Source organism: Panthera tigris, chromosome A2 (assembly GCF_018350195.1).
Source record: "Panthera tigris isolate Pti1 chromosome A2, P.tigris_Pti1_mat1.1, whole genome shotgun sequence".
Taxonomy (NCBI): domain Eukaryota; kingdom Metazoa; phylum Chordata; class Mammalia; order Carnivora; family Felidae; genus Panthera; species Panthera tigris.
In genome coordinates, this window is record NC_056661.1 from 11,709,083 (window position 1) to 11,728,499 (window position 19,417).

General features: G+C 49.7%; 1 protein-coding gene across 2 annotated transcripts in view; it reads left to right on the forward strand.

Moving 5' to 3' along the window:
• LOC102972493 (cytochrome P450 4F22) overlaps positions 1–19,417 on the forward strand; it is a 32,378-nt gene that overhangs the window by 5,319 nt on the left and 7,642 nt on the right. For both annotated transcript variants that reach the window (XM_042978453.1, XM_042978452.1), the window contains 5 exons: positions 7,303–7,525; positions 11,107–11,251; positions 15,966–16,019; positions 16,139–16,266; positions 16,478–16,599. In XM_042978453.1, coding sequence (XP_042834387.1) covers positions 7,304–7,525; positions 11,107–11,251; positions 15,966–16,019; positions 16,139–16,266; positions 16,478–16,599 — 671 coding nt within the window. In that variant the 5' untranslated portion in view covers position 7,303. The remainder of the gene's footprint in view (positions 1–7,302; positions 7,526–11,106; positions 11,252–15,965; positions 16,020–16,138; positions 16,267–16,477; positions 16,600–19,417) is intronic.

Sequence of the window (19,417 nt, forward strand, 5' to 3'; positions counted from 1 at the left end):
CAGTTCAGGAGTGTTTGCGAATTGAACCCACACGTGTCACCAGCACTCAAGTCACGAAAGGAAACGACTGTCTGAACCCCCAGAACACCTTCTCCCCAATTAAAGCATCTTAATTCATTTTTCCTTAATTTCAAATAATTAACTTTTTTAAAAAGATTTTTTTTATCTTTTTAGGTAATCTCTACACCCAACGTGGGGCTCAAACTCACAACCCTGAGATCAAGAGTCGCATGCTCTACCCACTGAGCTGGCCAGGCAACCCTCAAACAATTAACTTTTTTATTTATTAAAAAAATTGTTTTAAATGTTTATTATTATTATTTTTTTTGAGAGAGAGAGAGAGAGAGAGAGAACACGAGCAGGGGAGGGGCAGAGAGAAGGAGACACAGAATCTGAATTAGGCTCCAGGCTCTGAGCTGTCAACAGACAAACCATGAGATCATGACCTAAGCCAAAGTCGTCGACACTGACTGAGCCACCCAGGCACCCCGCAATTAATACTTTATTTTATTTTATTCTTTATTTTTTAATGTTTATTTATATTTGAGAGAGAGAGGGAGAGGGGGAGAGAGAGAGAGAGAGAGAGAGAATGAGAGCGTGTGCATGAGCAGGGGAGGGGCAGAGAGAGAGGGAGGCCCAGAATCCGAAGCAGGCTCCAGGCTCTGAGCTGTCAGCACAGAGCCCGACGCCAGGCGTGAACTCACCAACTGTGAGATCATGACCTGAGCTGAAGTTGGATGCTTAACTGACTGAGCCACCCAGGTGTCCCTCAAATAATTAACTTTTAAACAGAATTTATATTTTACAGCAGTTTCAGGTTACAGAAAAACTATGCAGGAAGTATAGAGTTCCAAAACATCCATCAACTCCCCACACTTTCCCCTATTATTAACATCTTCTGTCATCTTCTGTTAGGATGATATGTTTCTTACAACTGATGAGCCAATGTAGACACATTATACTTAACTAAAGTTAATAGTTTACATTAGAGTTCATTCTTTGGGTTGTACAGTCAACTGATTCATTTTTATATTTATTTATTTTTTTATTAAAATTAAAAAAAAATTTTTTAATTTATTTTTGAGACAGAGAGAGACAGAGCATGAGCAGGGGAGGGGCAGAGAGAGAGAGAGAGAGAGAGGGAGACACAGAATCCGAAGCAGACTCCAGGCTCTGAGCTGTCAGCACAGAGCCCGACACGGGGCTCGAACTCACAGACCGTGAGATCATGACCTGGGCTGATGTCGGACACTCAACCGACTGAGCCACCCAGGCGCCCCCAGGCTTATTTTTTCATTTGAGTGGCATCTTTGTTAAATTTTTTTTTTTACATTTATTCATTTTTGAGAGACAGAGAGAGACAGAGCACAAGTGGGGAGGGGCAGGGAGAGAGGGACACACAGAACCCGAAGCAGGCTCCAGGCTCTGAGCTGTCAGCACAAGAGCCCGACGCGGGGCTCGAACTCACGGACTGGGAGATCATGACCTGAGCCGAAGTCAGACGCTTAATCGACTGAGCCACCCAGGCACCCCTTTTCATGACCAAGTAATATTCCATCACACGAATATATCACATGATACTTATCCATTCATTCATTGATGGACATTTGGATTGTTTCCACCTTTGGGCTATTCTGAATAGTGCTGCTATTCATATTCATATACAAGTATCTGAGGATGTTTTACATTCTTTAGTTTTAATTTTTAATTTTATTTTATTTGAGAGAGAGAGAGAGAGAGAGAGAGAGAGTGGTGGAGGGCCAGAGGGAGAAAGAATGAGAATCTTAAGCAGGCTCCACAGCCAGCATGGAGTCTGATGCAGGGCTCGATCCCATGCCTGGCATCGTGACCTGAGCCGAAATCAAGAGTTGGACGCTCAACCGACTGAGCCACACAGGCGCCCCTGCATTCTTTTGACTATATACCTAGGAGTGGAATTTCCAGGTCACATGAAAATTCTATGTTTAGCTTTTTGAGGAACTGCGAAGCTATTTCTCAAAGCGGCTGCACTGCCTCAAAGGTTTTTGCAGCACTTTCTTTTGGGGGGGGGTGCTGGCAGGAGTGCTCTTGCTGGGGGTGGGCGAGCGGAACCCAGCTGCAGAAAGAGAGGATTTAACTTCCCCAAGGCACTATTTATTGAGCTCCTCCCAGAAGCATCAGATGGACTTCTTGATATTGTTTCCATTTCATAGATGAGAAGACTGAGGCTCCCAGGGTGACAGCCAGCTGGGGATCCAGCGTGTGCTCTTTCTGCTTGGAGCAGCCTGTCCCGGGAAAAGCCGCAGCCCACGTCCCGCATAGGGGGGTGGGCATGGCGGTTCAGAGCTCCCTCCCTCCTGTGCACCTGCCTTCCTGGGGCAGGGTCTCCTCTTTGAGGGCTGGTGCTTTCTCTTGTTTCCGTTCCTCCCCATTTCAGTATTTCAGGAAGACATTTCCTTTGTCAGGATATCAGCTGGGATTGTTCTGGGCGGGGGTGGGGGTTCTTGCTGTGACTCTACTCAGAAGAACCCCAGCTGCCTCGAAGGGCTCCTGGGAAGATGAAAGAAATGGCTGAGAAAGCCACTGCCCACAGAAGGTGCTCAATAAAGGAGGTGGCTGATTGTGGTGAAAAGCAGAGGTGGTCCGGGAGGATGAGGAGGGGCCCTTGTGGGCAGAGCTGGGGGAAAGGCATGCCAGGTTGGAGGGAACAGCACGTGCAAAGGCTCTGAAGCGGGAATGAATTTGGCCTGTGGCCAGAGTGGCTGGAGTTGAGTCAGCAGCGGGGAGAGCCGTGGGAGAGGCTGGAGGGGTCCACAGGGGCCGGGCGCACAGGGCGTCTCAGTCCGTGGGAAGGAATCTGAATTGTGTTCAGCATAATGGGGCGGACTTTGAACAGGGGAGGGCTGTGATCTGATTTAATTTTAGGGAGATCCCTTTGGCTGCTGGGTGGAGAATGGACTGCTGGGGGAGGGGCGGGAGGGAACCCGGGAGACCAAGGGGAGGAGGCCACTGCAGTGGTGGCCTGACGTGGGTTGAGGTGATGGGGATGGGGAAACGTGAATGAGAGTGGAAGATATTTACGATACACTACTGGCAGGACCTGGCAACGAACTGGGTGTGGGCAGAGAGGGAGGAAGGAGGTGAGGTGGTCTGAGAGGCCATCCAGGAGGTGGTGTCATCAAGACATGGGAGGCATCTCAGAGACAGGGTCACAAAAGCCATGGGAGGGGGTGAGCTCCCCAGGGCGTATACATGGAGAGAGAGGAAGCGATGACTCAGGACCAGCTCTAAGGAATCCAACGTTTATAGCTTGGGTGAAAGGGTCCAAAACATCCTGACAAGGGGGATCTTTATGGCTGAAGTGGAGGATGGGCGGGGGTGGTCAGCTCCTCAAGGGCTTTGGATGCCAGACTGAGGGCAGTGGGGAGCCATGGATGGTGTTAGAGCAGGAGAGTGACGGACCTTCAGAAAGGTGACTGTGGTGTCTGGAGTGGCAGCCAGACTACAGCCAGGTTGCCCAGGGGTTAGAGGTGACCCAGAGGTCTTGGGCCTGCCAAAGCGGTGACCCCACCCTGGGCCACACGCAGGAAAAGGTCACACTGGGGTGGACCCAAAGATCATCTTTTACAGTCACCCCCAGTTTCAGATAGGGAAACTGAGGCCTAGGCCACACAGCCAGTCCGTGGAGTCAGGATTAGAACCCAGCTACATGTGGGTGCCTGGGTGGCTCAGTCGGTTAAGCGTCCTAATTCGGCTCAGGTCATGATCTCACAGTCCGTGAGTTCAAGCCCCGCGTCGGGCTCTTATGCTGACAGCTTAGAGCTTGGAGCCTGTTTCCGATTCTGTGTCTCCCTCTCTCTCTGCCCCTCCCCTGCTCACGCTCTGTCTCTGTCTCTCTCTCTCTCTCTCAAAAATAAATAAACATTAAAAAAAAAATAAAACCTTAGGGGCACCTGGGTGACTCAGTCGGTTAAGCGTCCAACTTTTGATTTCGGCTCAGGTTCTGATCTCACGGCTTGTGGGTTTGAGCCCCACATCAGGCTCTGCGCTGACAGCACGGAGCCTGCTTGGGATTCTCTATCTCTGCCCCTTCCCCACTCTCACTTTCTCGCTCTCTCTGTCTCAAAAAAAAAAAAAAAATATATATATATGTATTAAAAAGACCCCAACTACATGCGTGTGTGTGCAGATGTGCATTTAATGAGAAAGCCCCGTTCTTCACTCAGCTGTCTGCCCAGAGAGCCTTCCCCCAAGAGACACACACAGGCCACCTCATCTGGAGGGATCGGTCTGTACCCTCTTACTCCGTGTATTTGTTTCCTGTGGCTGCTGTGACGAATTACCACGAACTGGGTGGCTTGAAACAGCACACTTTCATTCTCTCAGAGTTCTGGAGGCCAGGAGTCTGAAACCCAGGTGAGGGCAGGGCCGTGCTCCCTCTGGAGGTTCTAGGGCAGAATCTGCTCCCTGCCTCTCCCAGCTTCTAGTGGTTCCAGGGTGCCTGGGCTGGCGGCCGCATCCCTCCAGTGTCTGCCTTCATCTTTCCACGGCCTTCTTCTCTTCTGTGTGTTGAGTCTCCCTCGGCCTCTCTCTTATGAGGAGATTTGCGATTCCAGTTGGGACCAACCTAGACAATCCAATCCCGGATAATCTTCTCATCTCTAGTCCCGTCTGCAAAGACTCTGGCAGTTAAGATCACATTCCCACGTTCCAGAGACCTGATCTCTTTGGGGGACCAGTATTCAGCCACCTCTATCTCTGCTTTACCTCCTTCGAGACATGCAGTCTTTTTTTTTTTTAATGTTTATTTATTTATTTGGGGGGGGGTTGGAGAGAGAGAGAGAGAGAGGGAGAGAGAATCCCAAGCAGGCTCCGCACCGTCAGTGCAGAGCTCAACACGGGGCTTGATCTCACAAACTGTGGGATCATGACCTGAGCCGAGATCAAGGGTGGGATGCTCAACCGACTGTGTCACACAGGTGTCCCCCGCCCCCCAGTCTTAACCATTTTCAGTGAACAGTTCAGTGGCCTTAAGTACATTCACACTGTTGTGCAGCCATCACCACCATCCACGTCCAGAGCTTTTCTGTCTTCTTCAATTAAAACTCTGACTCCCTATCCCCCCTCCCGCCGGTCCTGGTGCCCGCCATTCTGCTTCCTGTCTCTGAACCTGCCTCCTCTGGGGACCTCCTATACGTGGGATCACAGAGCATTTGTTTTTTGTGTCTCTTATTTCACTTAACGTAATGTCCTTGAGGTCCATCCATGTTGTAGCCTGCGTCAGATTTCCCTTTTTATGGCCGAATAATATTCCAGTGTATGGATAGGCCACAGTATGTGTGTCTGTTCTTCTTTTCTTGGGCACTTGGGTTGCCTGTACCTTTTGGCCCTTGTGACTAATGCTGCTGTGAACATGGGTGTGCAAATATCTGTTTGAGTCCCTGCTTTCACTTCTTTTGGGGATCTATCCAGAGGTGGGATTGCTGGATCATATGGTGGTTCTATGTTTAATAGTTTGAGGAACCACCACACTGTTTTCCACAGCAAAGCCGCACCATTTTACATCCCCACGAGCAAGGCATCAGGGTTCAAGGTTTCTCCGCATCCTTGCCAACACTTGTTATTCCCTTTCTGTCTCTCCTTGGTACCAGACACCCTAATGAGTGGTCATGTCAATTGCATGGCTGGTAGTGTAAGTCAGACCGTCCCAATGGGACTCTCCAAATTTGGTGATGATGCACCCAGCTGTTTTCCCAGGATGTGGTAACCAATAGAAACTTCACATCTTCTGCGTGGATGATACGGTTGGTCATTGGCTGGTGGAAAAGCCAGTGACTCTGAGCCCCTAATGGAGGGAACCATGGGCCGGTGGTGGGGGGGGGGGTGGTGGGGACTGGGGACTCAGGTGAGGACCTGGAGGGTAGGGTTCCTTTAGCTGTGTTGCCCAAGGAGGTGGGGCACAGAGAGAACCCTTGGGTGTCTGGACTAAGGGGAAAGGAGAGATGAGGGCAAGATCCAACCATTTTCAGCAATCTCCTCGATACTGTCTGAGATCTGTGGGCCCCCAATGTGATTGAATTTGGCCTTTGATAGGGGTTCAGGGGGCCTCTGTCAGCTCCCATCTCTCTTGAGTTAGAGGAACAGAGATTGAGTTGTGCAAACAATGGAGAGAATGGTAGGACCCAACTCCAAGGCCCACTTTAAGGCACCATAAAATGAGGCATGCACATCCCTGAGTGTGGAGCATGGCACATTGCAATGCTCTATACCTGGTCACTGGGTCATTAATATTATTATTATTTTTTTATTTTTTATTAAAAAATTTTTTTTAATGTTTATTTATTTTTGAGACAGAGAGAGACAGAGCATGAACAGGGGAGGGTCAGAGAGAGAGGGAGACACAGAATTCGAAGCAGGCTCCAGGCTCTGAGCTGTCAGCACAGAGCCCGACGCGGGGCTCGAACTCACCAACTGTGAGATCATGACCTGAGCCGAAGTCAGACACCCAATCGACTGAGCCCCTATTTTCTCTTTCTTATGACTTTCTCAACAACATTTTCTTCTCTGCAGCTTACTTTCTTGTAAGAATACAGTATATAATACATGTAACATTCAAAATATGTGTTAATTGGCCGTTAATGTTATCAGTAAGGCTTCCAGTCAACAGTAGGCTATGAGCAGTTCAGTTTTGCGGGGGGTCAAACGTTACACATGGAATTCTGGCTGCACAGGGCTTGGGACCCCCCTAACCCCTGCATTGTTCAAGGGTCAACTGTACTTTAAAACGGTTCGTTTCATGTTGGGTGAATCTCACCTCAATTAAATAGAGAAAAAGAGGGAAGACAGGAAGGAAGGCAGCTAATAGAGAAAGTTTCTTCTGTGGGCAGTCGGAGTTTAATCCTGCTGTGGAAGCCTGGGAGTGCATGTGAAACTCCCATCTCAGGGTCATTGCCCCAAGGGGAGGAGGTAGTTATCTGGCAATATTCATCCGTCATTGGTTAAGAGCTGCTTTCGGCGTGGAGGTGTACGTGTTTTAATTTTCCAACCCTCTGGCCAGCCGGGCATGGGCAGAGAAGTCAGGAAGGATGCCCTGCGAAGTGTAGACTGAGGGCATATGGACAGGTGTCCGTCTGGTCAGCTCGCTGAAGGTCACTGCTGGGGAAAGTTAGCGGGGTATCCTTGGTGTCTGGGACTCATGTGCATTGAGCACCTCCTGTGTGCCAGGTACCCTATGCTTGACCCCACAGGTCATCTTGTGTATGGCACACACATGGCCAGAGTGGTTCCTACCTGCACTGACCCCCATCCCGTGTGTTCCCGCAGGATGCTGCCCGTCACGGAGCACCTGCTGTACCTCCTGGGACTGGAGAAGACCGCCTTCCGCTTGTATGTGGTGTCTGCACTCGTCCTGTCCCTGCTCTTCTTCCTCTGCCGCCTGCTGATACAGCTCCTGAGGTTCTCCTGGCGTTGCTACGTCACCTGCCGCCGGCTGAGCTGCTTCCCCCAGCCACCCCGGCGCAACTGGCTGCTGGGCCACCTGGGCATGGTGTGTGGGGCTGGGCAGGTGGGCTGGGCGGGTCCCAGGTATTCAGTAAGGATAACGGACCTGATGGTTTCTTTCATCCCCCAAGAATCTGGTCAGGGCCACGAACAGACCCATTTTCCAGGATCTAAGTGTGATGGAGGCTCAGAGAGGGCAAGCCATTTACCCGAGGTCACACAGCTGAGGCGAGGCAGAGCTGAGTCGAAAGTTTTCTCTGTAATTTCAGGCCTATTGCTGTAGCAACAGGTACCAGTGCCCGTGAAAGTCGTTGGGTTCTGTGATCCCCGGGTGGGGTGGGGGGACCCCTGTGGATTTTGCTCCACCCCACCCCCGATGTGGTTGCACCCTTTCTTTCATTCTCTTACCTTGCCTTTCATTTTTTTTTTAATTTTTAATTTTTTTTTAATGTTTATTCATTTTGGAGAGGCAGAGAGAGACAGAGCACAAGCAGGGGAGGGGCAGAGAGAGGGAGACACAGAATCAGAAGCAGGCTATAGGCTCTGAGCTGTCAGCATAGAGCCGGACGCAGGGCTCAAACTCATGAATCGCGAGATCATGATCTGAGCCAAAGTCAGTCGCTTAACTGACAGAGCCATCCAGGAGCCCTGCCTTTCATTTCTTATTTCACATACATGTGCTTAGAATTACATCAGGTACTTTAAAAATATTAACTCACTCAGTCCTCTTTTTTTTTTTTTTATGGTTTGATGTTTTGGGGTTTTTTTCTTATTTTATTTATTTAATTTTATTTTTTATTTTTTAAAATTTACATCCAAATTGGTTAGCATATAGTGCAACAATGATTTCAGGAGTAGATTCCTTAGTGCCCCTTCCCCATTTAGCCCCTCCCCCCTCCCACAACCCCTCCCGTCACCCTCAGTTTGTTCTCCATATTTATGGGTCTCTTCTGTGTTGTCCCCCTCCCTGTTTTTATATTATTTTTGTTTCCCTTCCCTTATGTTCATCTGTTTTGTCTCTTAAAGTCCTCATATGAGTGAAGTCATATGATTTTTTTCTCTGACTAATTTCACTCAGCATAATACCCTCCAGTTCCATCCACGTCATTGCAAATGGCAAGATTTCATTCTTTTTGATTGCCAAGTAATACTCCATTGTATATACATACCACATCTTCTTTAACCGTTCATCCATCGATGGACATTTGGGCTCTTCCCATACTTTGGCGATTATTGATGGTGCTGCTATAAACATGGGGGTGCACGTGTCCCTTCGAAACAGCACACCTGTATCCCGTGGATAAATGCCTGGTAGTGCGATTGCTGGGTCGTAGGGTAGTTCTATTTGTTTTTTTGCGGAGCCTCCAGACTGTTTTCCAGCGTGGCTGCACCAGCTCGCGTTCCCTCTCCCTCAGTCCTCTTGACAATCCTAGGCGGCAGGCCCCACCACTGTCCCCATTTTGCTTCTAAGAAAACTATGGCACAGAGAGGTTAAGTAGCTGGCCCTAGGTCACACAGCTTGTAGGTGGCAGAGTTGGGGTTCAAGCCTAGGCTGTTTGGCTCCAGAATCCCTGTTCTTAGCTCTGTGCCTTTGCCACCTCTTGTGTCTGGCTGAGAAAACCTGCACTTTTCTAAAAGGGCTTCAGAGGTCAGAAGAAAGCCAGACTCCTGAGGGCACTGAGGCTTTTGGGGTCTTAGACTCCAGTTCCTAACTGCCTACTGCACTCACCTGGTCCCCCTTCTAGACCTACATGAAACTGAGGGACAGTTGTGGAGACCTTCCTGGCTTAGGCCTCACGCTGAGGGCAGAGGTGGACTTTGGAGAGGCAGTTCAAGGGCAGTGGTCGTCAGTGTGGGCTTGATGCTGGTCTCTACCCTCTCCTGCCACACGACCTTGAGCAAACTACGTCACCTCCCTGTGCCTTGGTTTTCCCATCTGCAGTGTGGGGCTTATGATTGTTCCTGATAACCTCATGAGGTTATTTTGACAATTCCTGAGGTCACGTCGGCAGCATGCTTGACTCTGAACCTGCCACGCGGTGGTGGGTGTGCTCAACTCCCCAGTCTTGCAGAGACCGGAAGTATCGAGTGATTCTAGAAATATTTTATTGATTTGATTTGATTTGATTTGATTATTTTATTTTATTTTATTTTATTTACGTTTATTTATTTTGAAAGAGAGAGAATGTGAGTGGGGGCGGGGGAGGGGCAGAGAGAGAGTTAGAGAGAAAGAATCCCAAGCAGGCTCCTCATTGTCAGCGTGGAGCCCGATGCAGGGCTCGAACTCATGAAGCGTGAGATCATGACCTGAGCTGAAATCAAGAGTCAGACTGAGGTACCCAGGCGCCCCTAGAAATATTTTAGATGCTACTTGGAGTGAGTGTCTCAGAAGAAGGAAGCAGGAGGAGGTACATTTCTACTCAGTATCTCCAAGAATATTTTATCTGGCTTTAGGAATGACTCCCCTGGGACCACACTCACCAAGTTTTGCCTGTTTGTGCCCGAATCTCCTCCCTCCCTTTCACCTCCCACCCCTGCTCAGGCCTCATTGTCTTCTGCTGGACCAGGGTCCAGCCTCCTCCTTGGGCTCCTGCCTCCAGTCCGTCGCCCCGTCCTGGTCCCAGGATTCTTGAAACCAACCATGTCCCTCCTCTGCTCGCACACCCTCCATGACTCCCCATTGCTGTCCGGAGAAAGTCTCACCTCCTCAGCTAGTGTTCGAGTCCCGTTAGGCTCTGACTCCCGCCCTACTCACGTCTAGTCCTGTAGGATGGCTTCCTGTTCCTATAGCCAGGCTCTGATTTCCCACCTCCATGGTCTTTGCTGGAACTGTGCCCTCTACCAAATATCCTTCTCAGTTCGATGAACCCCTACTCATTTTTCATGCCCTTCATCCAATGCTCTTATTCCAAGAGCCATCTGGCTTTAATGGTGGTCCTAGAGGCAGTGGCCAGGCCCTGGTGCCCAAAGTTAGCCGGGTCAGTGTGGACAACATTGACCCTGTAGGCCCAGCCTGCCTCCTCCCGGGGCCATGAGTTCTGGGTGAGGCTTCTGGGGAAGCCCGAACCAGGGCAATCACTTACTCACCTGTAACTTCAGACAAGTCATTTGACCTTTCCAAGCAAAGTGAAATGGGGAGATAGTAGCAAGTATTTCACAGAATTCTTGGGTAGGTTGAAGGTATAAACTGTATGAACCATGCCCACCGCAGCGCCTAACGCTGTGAGCACACGCATGTGTTAAAGATAACAATGCTAGTGGTATTTTATTACTAACGTAGCAAGTACTCAACAAATGCCGATCATTATTATTGGGTGTACTGTTACTGTTTTTATTTCTGGAACACCGGCTGTGTGTCATGCCCTGTGCTGGGTGGGGCCGGGGGGGGGGGGCGGTCTCTCATTTTGTTATTTCATACATGTTCTCAGCTGCCCTCAGACAGAGAGTTGATTCTTCCCCACTCCTCAGGTGAGGGAATGGAGGTTCAGCAAGGTGCAGCCAGCTGCCCTCAATCATACAGCTCTTCTGGGCTTGTTTTAAGGACAGGGGAGAGGTGGAAGGAGGGAAAGGCTAGGGGACGCTGGGGCTGGGCTCCTCCTCACTGTCCTTCCCTCCTACCCCTTGCAGTATCTTCCAAATGAGACAGGCCTCCAAGATGAGAAGAAGGTGCTGGACAACATGCATCATGTGATCCTGGTGTGGATTGGCCCCATTTTGCCGCTGTTGGTTCTGGTGCATCCTGACTACATCAAGCCCGTAGTGGGTGCCTCAGGTAGGTGGGCTGGGCCTTTAAGTGATGGATAAACCCTCAACTCCCAGAAATCACCTGGGCTTCTGGGCCTGTAGGCTATCTGAGGGAAGGGCCATTGGAGTAGGGATTTGAAGGATGAATAGGAGTTCACCAAAGCAGCCATGGTAATACAGATAGTGGGGACAGCATGGGAAAAGGTGCGACAATGTCTAGGGGTCCTAGGAACTTTGAGAGGCAAACATGCCCACCTAGAAGTCAGAGCCAAACATATTCGATCAGGGAATTGTTTGCCTGAGATTTTGTTAAGTGGTTGCTGCTTAATTCTAAGCCGTGGCAGTTCCACCATTTGGGTTCTGATATTCCCTGCTGTGGCAATCCCAGCCTGCAGCCCATTCTTTTCACCTGGGTTGACCCTGACTAGTAGAAAAGGAGACGTAGAAAGATTGCTTCTCCCTTCTGAGTCCACACCAGTCCCAAGGTGTAGGGCTCCTGGGTGTGCTGGGCAAGTCCTTGCTCAACCTTCAACACCCGGATCCACTGACCCCTCCTCCAGGAAGACTTCCTTGACCCTCCAGACAGATCATGGTTTTCTTCTCCGGGCTTTCTCATTCTCCGTCCTAACGCTCTAGGGCTGACTGAGTGTGTCTGCCTCCAGCTCCGTCTTCCCCCTAGGAGTCTGGATCTTTGGTGTGGCCTCGCGCGTAACTGGGCACCTCCAGGGGCATCAGAGACATTTGAGAGAGGAGGGAGGAATGAAAAAGTAGCCGTACCCTCCCCACGTTTCATTCCGGGATGCCCGACCCGCTGCACAAAGGGGGAGCCTGGACCCTGGGAAGGGTGACCTCCCTAAGGGATGGGCTCCAAGTTGTGCAAAGAGCCCTGGGCCAGGACTTGGCCGGGCTGGGCTCGAATCCTGGGTGGAGCCACGCTCACCATGTGACCCAGAAATTCATGTAGCCTCTCAGGGCCTCAGTTTCTGATCTGTAAAATGGGGGTGGTGGTGAAGACTCACTGTGATGTGGGTAGGTGCTCATGGGGGTTTCTCGTCTCCTGCTTTTCTCACGTCCTGTTTTTCTTTCTGCCTCCTCCTTCTCCCCTCTCCTCCTCAGAACCGCAGATTCCTGAGGAGCATCTTACATGGTTGTGAGACTCCAGATGGAGTAGGGAGTGGAGCCCCCCCGCGTGGCCTTGGCACACAGTAGATGCCCCGGCCTCTCCCTCTCCCCTCCCCTCCCCTCCCCTCCCTCAGGACAGGCAGGATATCCAGGGCCTTCCCCCCACTGGAGGAGTGGGGGGAGGGGGGCAGAGCTGTGAGTCAGGACAGACAGGCCTGGCCCCAAGCTGTGGATCCCACCCCACACCGGGGCCTCCTCAGGGCCACACCTGGGGACCTTGATGGCCTGGGGCTAAAGCCACACAGCGCATGGGCCCTGAGAAAGGCACAGCTCCTCCTGAACCTTCTCCATCGAGCATTAATGGGAGAAAGCAGGGGGAAATGCGTTATAGAGAATGAAGCGTGATATATAGGCGTATCATTACAGCTTTTGCCTTGATGCATTTATTTTTTATTGAGATGAAATTCACGTAGCATGCAATTAACCATTTAAAAATGTACGATTTTAAAGTGTTAAGGTACGTAGCGTGTTCACAATGTTGTACAACCCAAGGCTCTCTCTATTTCCAAGTTTTTTTTCATGGCCCCATAAAACAACCTGTACCCATTAAGTGATTACGTCCTCCCCCCCTCCCCCCCTTTCTGGGGCGTACCACTCTATTTTCTATCTCCGTGGCTCTGCCTATTGGATATATCACAGTAAAGGTATGATACAAAATGTGACCTTTTGCACTGACCTCTTTCACTTAGCACAGTGTTTCCGAGGTTCACACACATTGTAGCAATGATCAGGACCTCCTTTTTTTAAGGCTGAGTAGAAGTCCATTGTATGGGGATACGGATATACCACAATTTGTTTATCTGCTCATCCACCGACAGGCATTTGGGTCCTTCCTACCTTTAGGCTGTTACAAATGATGCTATGAACATGCCTGCACGGGTTTCGGTGCGGATGTATAGTTTCATTTCTCTTGGGTAGGTGCTGAGGAGTAGAAATGCAGGGCCATATGGGAATTCTACCTTTAACTTTTTAAGGAACCACCAAACAGCTTTCCACGACGGCTGTGCATTTATTTTTCCCTGGTGGGGGCTTGCTGTGAACTGGGGATACAGATAATCATCTCCTGAGTTCGTGACACCAATGACCAATAATTATAATCATGGTTATAAAAATAGCCAGTAGTTGGTTAATTATTCATTTATGTGTACAAATATTTAATGAGCACCTGCCGTGTGCCAGGAACATGTTAGCTCATTGAGCTTTTATAGGGATGCCACGAGGCAGGCAGAATTGTTCTATTTCTCCTCTGGCAGATGAGGAAATGGAGGGCCAGAATGGTTGACACGCCCAAGTTTACATGCTGAGTTAGTGGTGGGGCTGGGATTTGAACCCAGATCTGGCCCTCCCAGAGGCCGAGCTCTCAACCACAGTGATATGTACCTTCCTGCTGAGCACCAGGTGGGGCCTTTTCTTATATGACCTCCTCCAGGGTAGACGTTACCATCTGCTTTTTACTGAAGGGGACACTGAGGGGAAAGGCAGCCTGGTCACGGCCTCTCCTGGAATCTAGTGTTCAAAGTTGGAGAGGTGTAGGGACCCGAGGATGGGAGAACAAGGGTTTAGCCTGGGGTGGGGGTCGGGGGTTGGGGAAGACTTCACGGAGGAGAAGTCAATGACGCTGGGCCTTGAAGGATGTGTGTAGGGGTTTGCCAGATGAGAGGTCTCAGGTGGAGGGTTCTCCCAGTGCAAAGGTGCAGATGTGTGAAAGTGCCAGGGGAATTCAGGTGACTTGGGGTGTCTGGAGTGAGGATGATGTGTGGGGACGAGTAGGCAGTGAGACAGAAGCTGGACTCAGAGCACCTGTGTGCAAAGCAAATGAGCTTGTGTTTTACATTGGGGGTGTTAGGGAATGGTGCTTGGTCTGGGCAACCATTTAACAGGTCTGTATATCAGAAAGACCCTCAAGGGGCTTAGGCTGGAGTCCAGATCTCAGAGAGGAACGGCATGACTAGATAGACTTCTACCTTTCTCTCCAGTGTTGCCTCTTCCAGGAAGCCTGCTTTGACTTCCAGCAGCCCTTTCTCTGTGCCTCCCTTTGCTTCTGGCACACTTTCTACCTTCTTGATATTTGCATGGCATGCCTCTGCTTCTCTTTCTCGCCCCACCCAGATCTCCTCCAGGCAGGGTGTGGAGCTGAGCCACCTCTGGTCCCCAGCACTGCCCAGCAGGGGTTGGGTACAGAGGGTGGCAGAACCCTCTGAATAGGAGGATGAGTGGACAGATGACTGTGTGCACGATTGGCCAATTCCTAGGTAGTGTGTGTGTAGGTGGCTGAGTCACATCTCAGGTAAAAGTGACATCACTTGAGTTTCAGGTACTTCTTTCCTGGGCCCCTGCCCATTCAGTCACAAATCTGTTCAACCCATAGAAAGGGAGTTAACTCACTCATCCACCCACCCATCCATCCACCCCCCCACCCCCCCACCCACCCACCCACCCATCTACCCATCCACCCACCCACCCATCCACCCACCCACCCATCCACCCACCCACCCATCCACCCATCCACCCACCCACCCATCCACCCATCCACCCACCCACCCATCCACCCACCCACCCATCCACCCATCCACCCACCCACCCATCCACCCATCCACCCACCCATCCATCCACCCACCCACCCACCCACCCATCCACCCACCCACCCATCCACCTACCCATCCATCCACCCACCCAATCCAACCATCCATTTTTGCATTCTTTCATCCCTTGACTGGTTCATTCACTGAAAATTTATTTAGCACCCATATATCAGTGATCAACATGGTCCCTCCTCTCCAGGGGCTTGTACCTGGATGGATGCAATCCAGAGGGATGGGTGGAGAAGGGGTGGCATCCAAGCAGAGACTCAAAGGATGAAGGAAGAGTGTTTCAGGCAGAGAAGGCATGTGGTAGAAAGAACAGAGAATGTGGCTTTTTCAAGGAGATGAGAAAATGCTGTGATGTTCGAACATTGAGCATGTAGGGTATGGAGGACAGACATGTTTTGAGAGAGGTCTGGACTGGGGTAGATCATTCAAGGCTTTGAAAATGGGTTGAACAGCTGGTGCTGTAGCTAATGGCTGTGAGCGGGAAGGGACATGGTCAGATCTAGCATCTGATAAGACCTCCTGGGACCGGAGTGCAGGGAGGAGACTGCACTGGAGACTGAGAGCACAGGAGGCGTAATTCAGATGGCCTGGATTGGCAGAAAAGAGGGGGTGATTAGGGTGAAGAGGGCCATTCTGGATGGAGAGCTCAGCGTGGACCAGTATGTGAGGTGTATGTTGAAGGGTGAGATAGGAGAGACACAGGGAGGCTAGATGGGGCAGGGCCTTCAGTGCTAGCCTGAGCTTGAACTTTTTTACAAGGGTGATAGGGAGCCATGGGAGGTATCTGAGTAGGGGAGGCTCATGTTCAGATCAGCATCTTATAAGGGTCTCTCGGGAGCAGGTGTGGAAGATGGACTGGAGAGGTGAGGTGGAGGTCAGAGCTCAGAGAGGAGCCCCAAGGAGGTTAGAAGCAGAGGTCAAGGGTCCGCACTCTCTTTTGAATTATCATCACCTCTTCTCTCTCCACAGCTGCCATTGCCCCCAAGGATGACCTTTTCTACGGTTTCCTGAAGCCTTGGCTGGGTGAGTGTGGGACTGGATGAGCTGGGGCTGGGGCTTCAGGGAAGAGGGGGTGGGGCGTGGGGTTTCTTGTGGTTTCAGAGTAATGGGAGAGGTTCCTAAGGGCGGTCTCCTGCGCCCAGGAGATGGGCTGCTGCTTAGCAAAGGCGACAAGTGGAGCCGGCACCGCCGTCTGCTGACGCCCGCCTTTCACTTCGACATCCTGAAGCCCTACATGAAGATCTTCAACCAGTGCACTGACACCATGCACGTGAGTCGCGGGGTCTCTTGGGAAGAGGGTGTCCGTGGAGTGGGACTGGTCCAGGCCCCGACTCGTGTGTGAGCCATGGGATGTCAGGACGGTTCACTTCCTTTACCTACAAGATGGGCTTGAGGCGCGCAGGCAGCTGGGGTGCCGTTGTCAGCCTGGCTTAAAGCCTCTGCGGTCTCTGTTCAGTTCGCCATGTGTCTCTTTCTCGCAGGCTAAATGGCGACGCCTGGCGGAGGGCCCAGTGGTCTCCCTTGACATGTTTGAGCACATCAGCCTCATGACCCTGGACAGTCTTCAGAAATGTGTCTTCAGCCACAACAGCAACTGCCAGGAGTGAGTGTGGCCTTCCTGGGGGAAGATAGAGACAGTGGCTGCAGGGCAAGGTGGTGGGAGAAGAAAGGAGACTCTCAGGTGTCGGGCATCGCCGGGCTGTCGGTACTCTGCCACCGACAGGCTGTGTGTTTCTGAAAACTGACATCACCTCTCTGGGCCTGTGTCCTTATCCGAAAAAATGGAATCCCAATTCCACCCCCATAGTCATCTTGTGAGTATTAAGTGAGGTAATGTAAGTTGGTGGTTGGGTATAGAGTAGGTGCTTAATAAGTACTAGTTTCCCTCATCCTTCCATGAGGAATAGTTTGGCTTTTGGAAAGTGTCTCCCCAGGCTATGAGCCTCAGTTTCCTTTTTTTGTAAAACAAGGATGGCAATTCTTTTTTTTTTTTTTAAGTTTATTTATTTTGGAAGAGAGAGAGAGGGGAAAAGAGAGAGCAAGCAGGGGAGAGGCAGAGAGAGAGAGAGAGAGAGACAGAAAGACAGAGAGAGAATCCTAAGCAGGCTCCATGCTGTCAGTGCAGAGCCTGATGCAGGGCTTGAACTCACAAACTGTAAGATCATGACCTGAGCAGAAACCAAGAGTCAGACACTTAACCAACTGAGCCACTCAGGCACTCCAGGGATGACAATTCTTGACCCTCTGAGACATGCTTTAAGAATAAAATGATATGGGGCGCCTGGACGGCTCAGTCAGTTAAGCGTCTGACTTTGGCTCAGGTTATGATCTTCAGGTTCATGGGTTCAAGCCCCATGTTGGGCTCCGTGCTGAAAGCTCGGATCCTGGAGCCTGCTTTGGATTCTGTGTCTCCCTCTCTGTCTGCCCCTCCCCCACTCATTCTCTCTTTCTCTCTCTCTCTCTATCTCTTTCTCTCAAAAATAAATAAACATTAAAAAAAAAGAATAAAATGATGTTGCACTGCCCTGGCACACAGTAGATGTTCAGTAAATATTTGTTGAATGGATGAATAAAATAACCATTGTCCTGGTTCATTCATTCATTCATTCATTCATTCATCAGCTATTTGTTGTGTAGCTACTATGTGCCAGATACTATGCTATCTACTGAGAATATGGTGGTGAGCAACAGACTAAGTCCCAGTTCCTTGGAATTTATAGTCTAAGCGGGGATATAAGGAAGAAGAGACATCATAAATCGCAAGTTTGTAGCACATAGTAGGTTCTCAATGATAAGCTGCTGACTTTGTTACTCTGGGCTTTGTAGGGTGATGTTTCAGTTGGGTAAAGTGACAGTGGCTTTGGTGATTAACTAGTTAATTGATTAATTAATCAGTCCAGAAGTATTTATTCCAGCCTACTATGTGCTATTCCTGGACTAGGCACTGTGAATATAATGGCCAACAAAATAGACAAAGTATTGTTCCTTTGGAACTTATATGTTGATGGGAAGAAAAGCAGTTACCGTGCACAAATAAATAGACAAGGAAGTGACAGACTGTGACACGTGTGAAAACAACAAGCATAGTTCAGGACCAAGGACAGCCCCTTGCACACCTGTCCCAGTGATTTCATTTTTTTTTCTTTTTTGTTAATTTTTTATTTTTATTTTTTATTTATTTTTTTTTTTTTAAATTTTTTTTTCAACGTTTCTTATTTATTTTTGGGACAGAGAGAGACAGAGCATGAACGGGGGAGGGGCAGAGAGAGAGGGAGACACAGAATCGGAAGCAGGCTCCAGGCTCCGAGCCATCAGCCCAGAGCCTGACGCGGGGCTCGAACTCACGGACCGCGAGATCGTGACCTGGCTGAAGTCGGACGCTTAACCGACTGCGCCACCCAGGCGCCCCTTGTTAATTTTTTAAATGCTTATTTGAGAGAGAGAGAGAGGCAGCATTTTATATTCCTACCAGTAGTATGTGAGGGGTCCAATTTCTCCACACCTCTACCAACACTTGTTATTATCTGTCTTTTTGATTATAGCCATTCCTAGTTGGCGTGAAACAGTATCTCATTGTGGTTTTGATTTGCATTTTTGTAGTGGCTAATGCTGTTAAGCATCTTTTCATGTGCTTATTGGACATTTGTATATCTTCTTTGGAGAAATGTCTATGCATATGTTTTACCCATTTTTTAATTGGATTCTTTGTCTATGAGTGCATTTTAAGAGTTCTTTTATTTTATTTTATTTTATTATTTTATTTTATTTTATTTTTTAATTTTATTTTATTTTTTGACAGAGATAGTGACCTGGGGAGGGGCAGGGGGAGAAGGAGAGAGAATCTTAAGCAGGCTACACCCTCAGTCCAAAGCCTGATGTGGGGCTTGATCCCATGACCCTGGGATCATGACATGAGCCAAAATCAAGACTCAGACTCTCAACTGACCGAGCCATCCAGGAGCCCCAAAAGTTCTTTATATATTTTAGATACAAGTTTGTGATCATATTTATGAGTTCTCTCACTCTGTGGCTTATAGCTGTTTAGTCTTTGTGATGCTACATCTATTTGGAAGTCCTAATCTGTCTTTGGGTCTATGTGTACCTGGATTTTGGTTTTCTTCAGATATGGTGAGGCCACCCGATCAGGAGATGATTGTTCCTTACAGTTCCCAAGAGGAGGGGACCTACTACACCCCTCAGGGCCACACAGGGAAGCATCGGTGTCAGTCGGGAGAAAGCATGACAGTCTTTTTTGGTGGTTTCCTTGGGAAGGAACAGTATGGCGGTTACACAAGCTTAGGATTCACTCGTTTGAATAATTACAGAGGGCTCTGGAGGATGGGGACTGTCCCTAGTTGTCCAGTGATTAAGGCCTGGAGATAGTGGCTCGGCCTGATAAGTTTCAGCGTATGGGCTCTGGA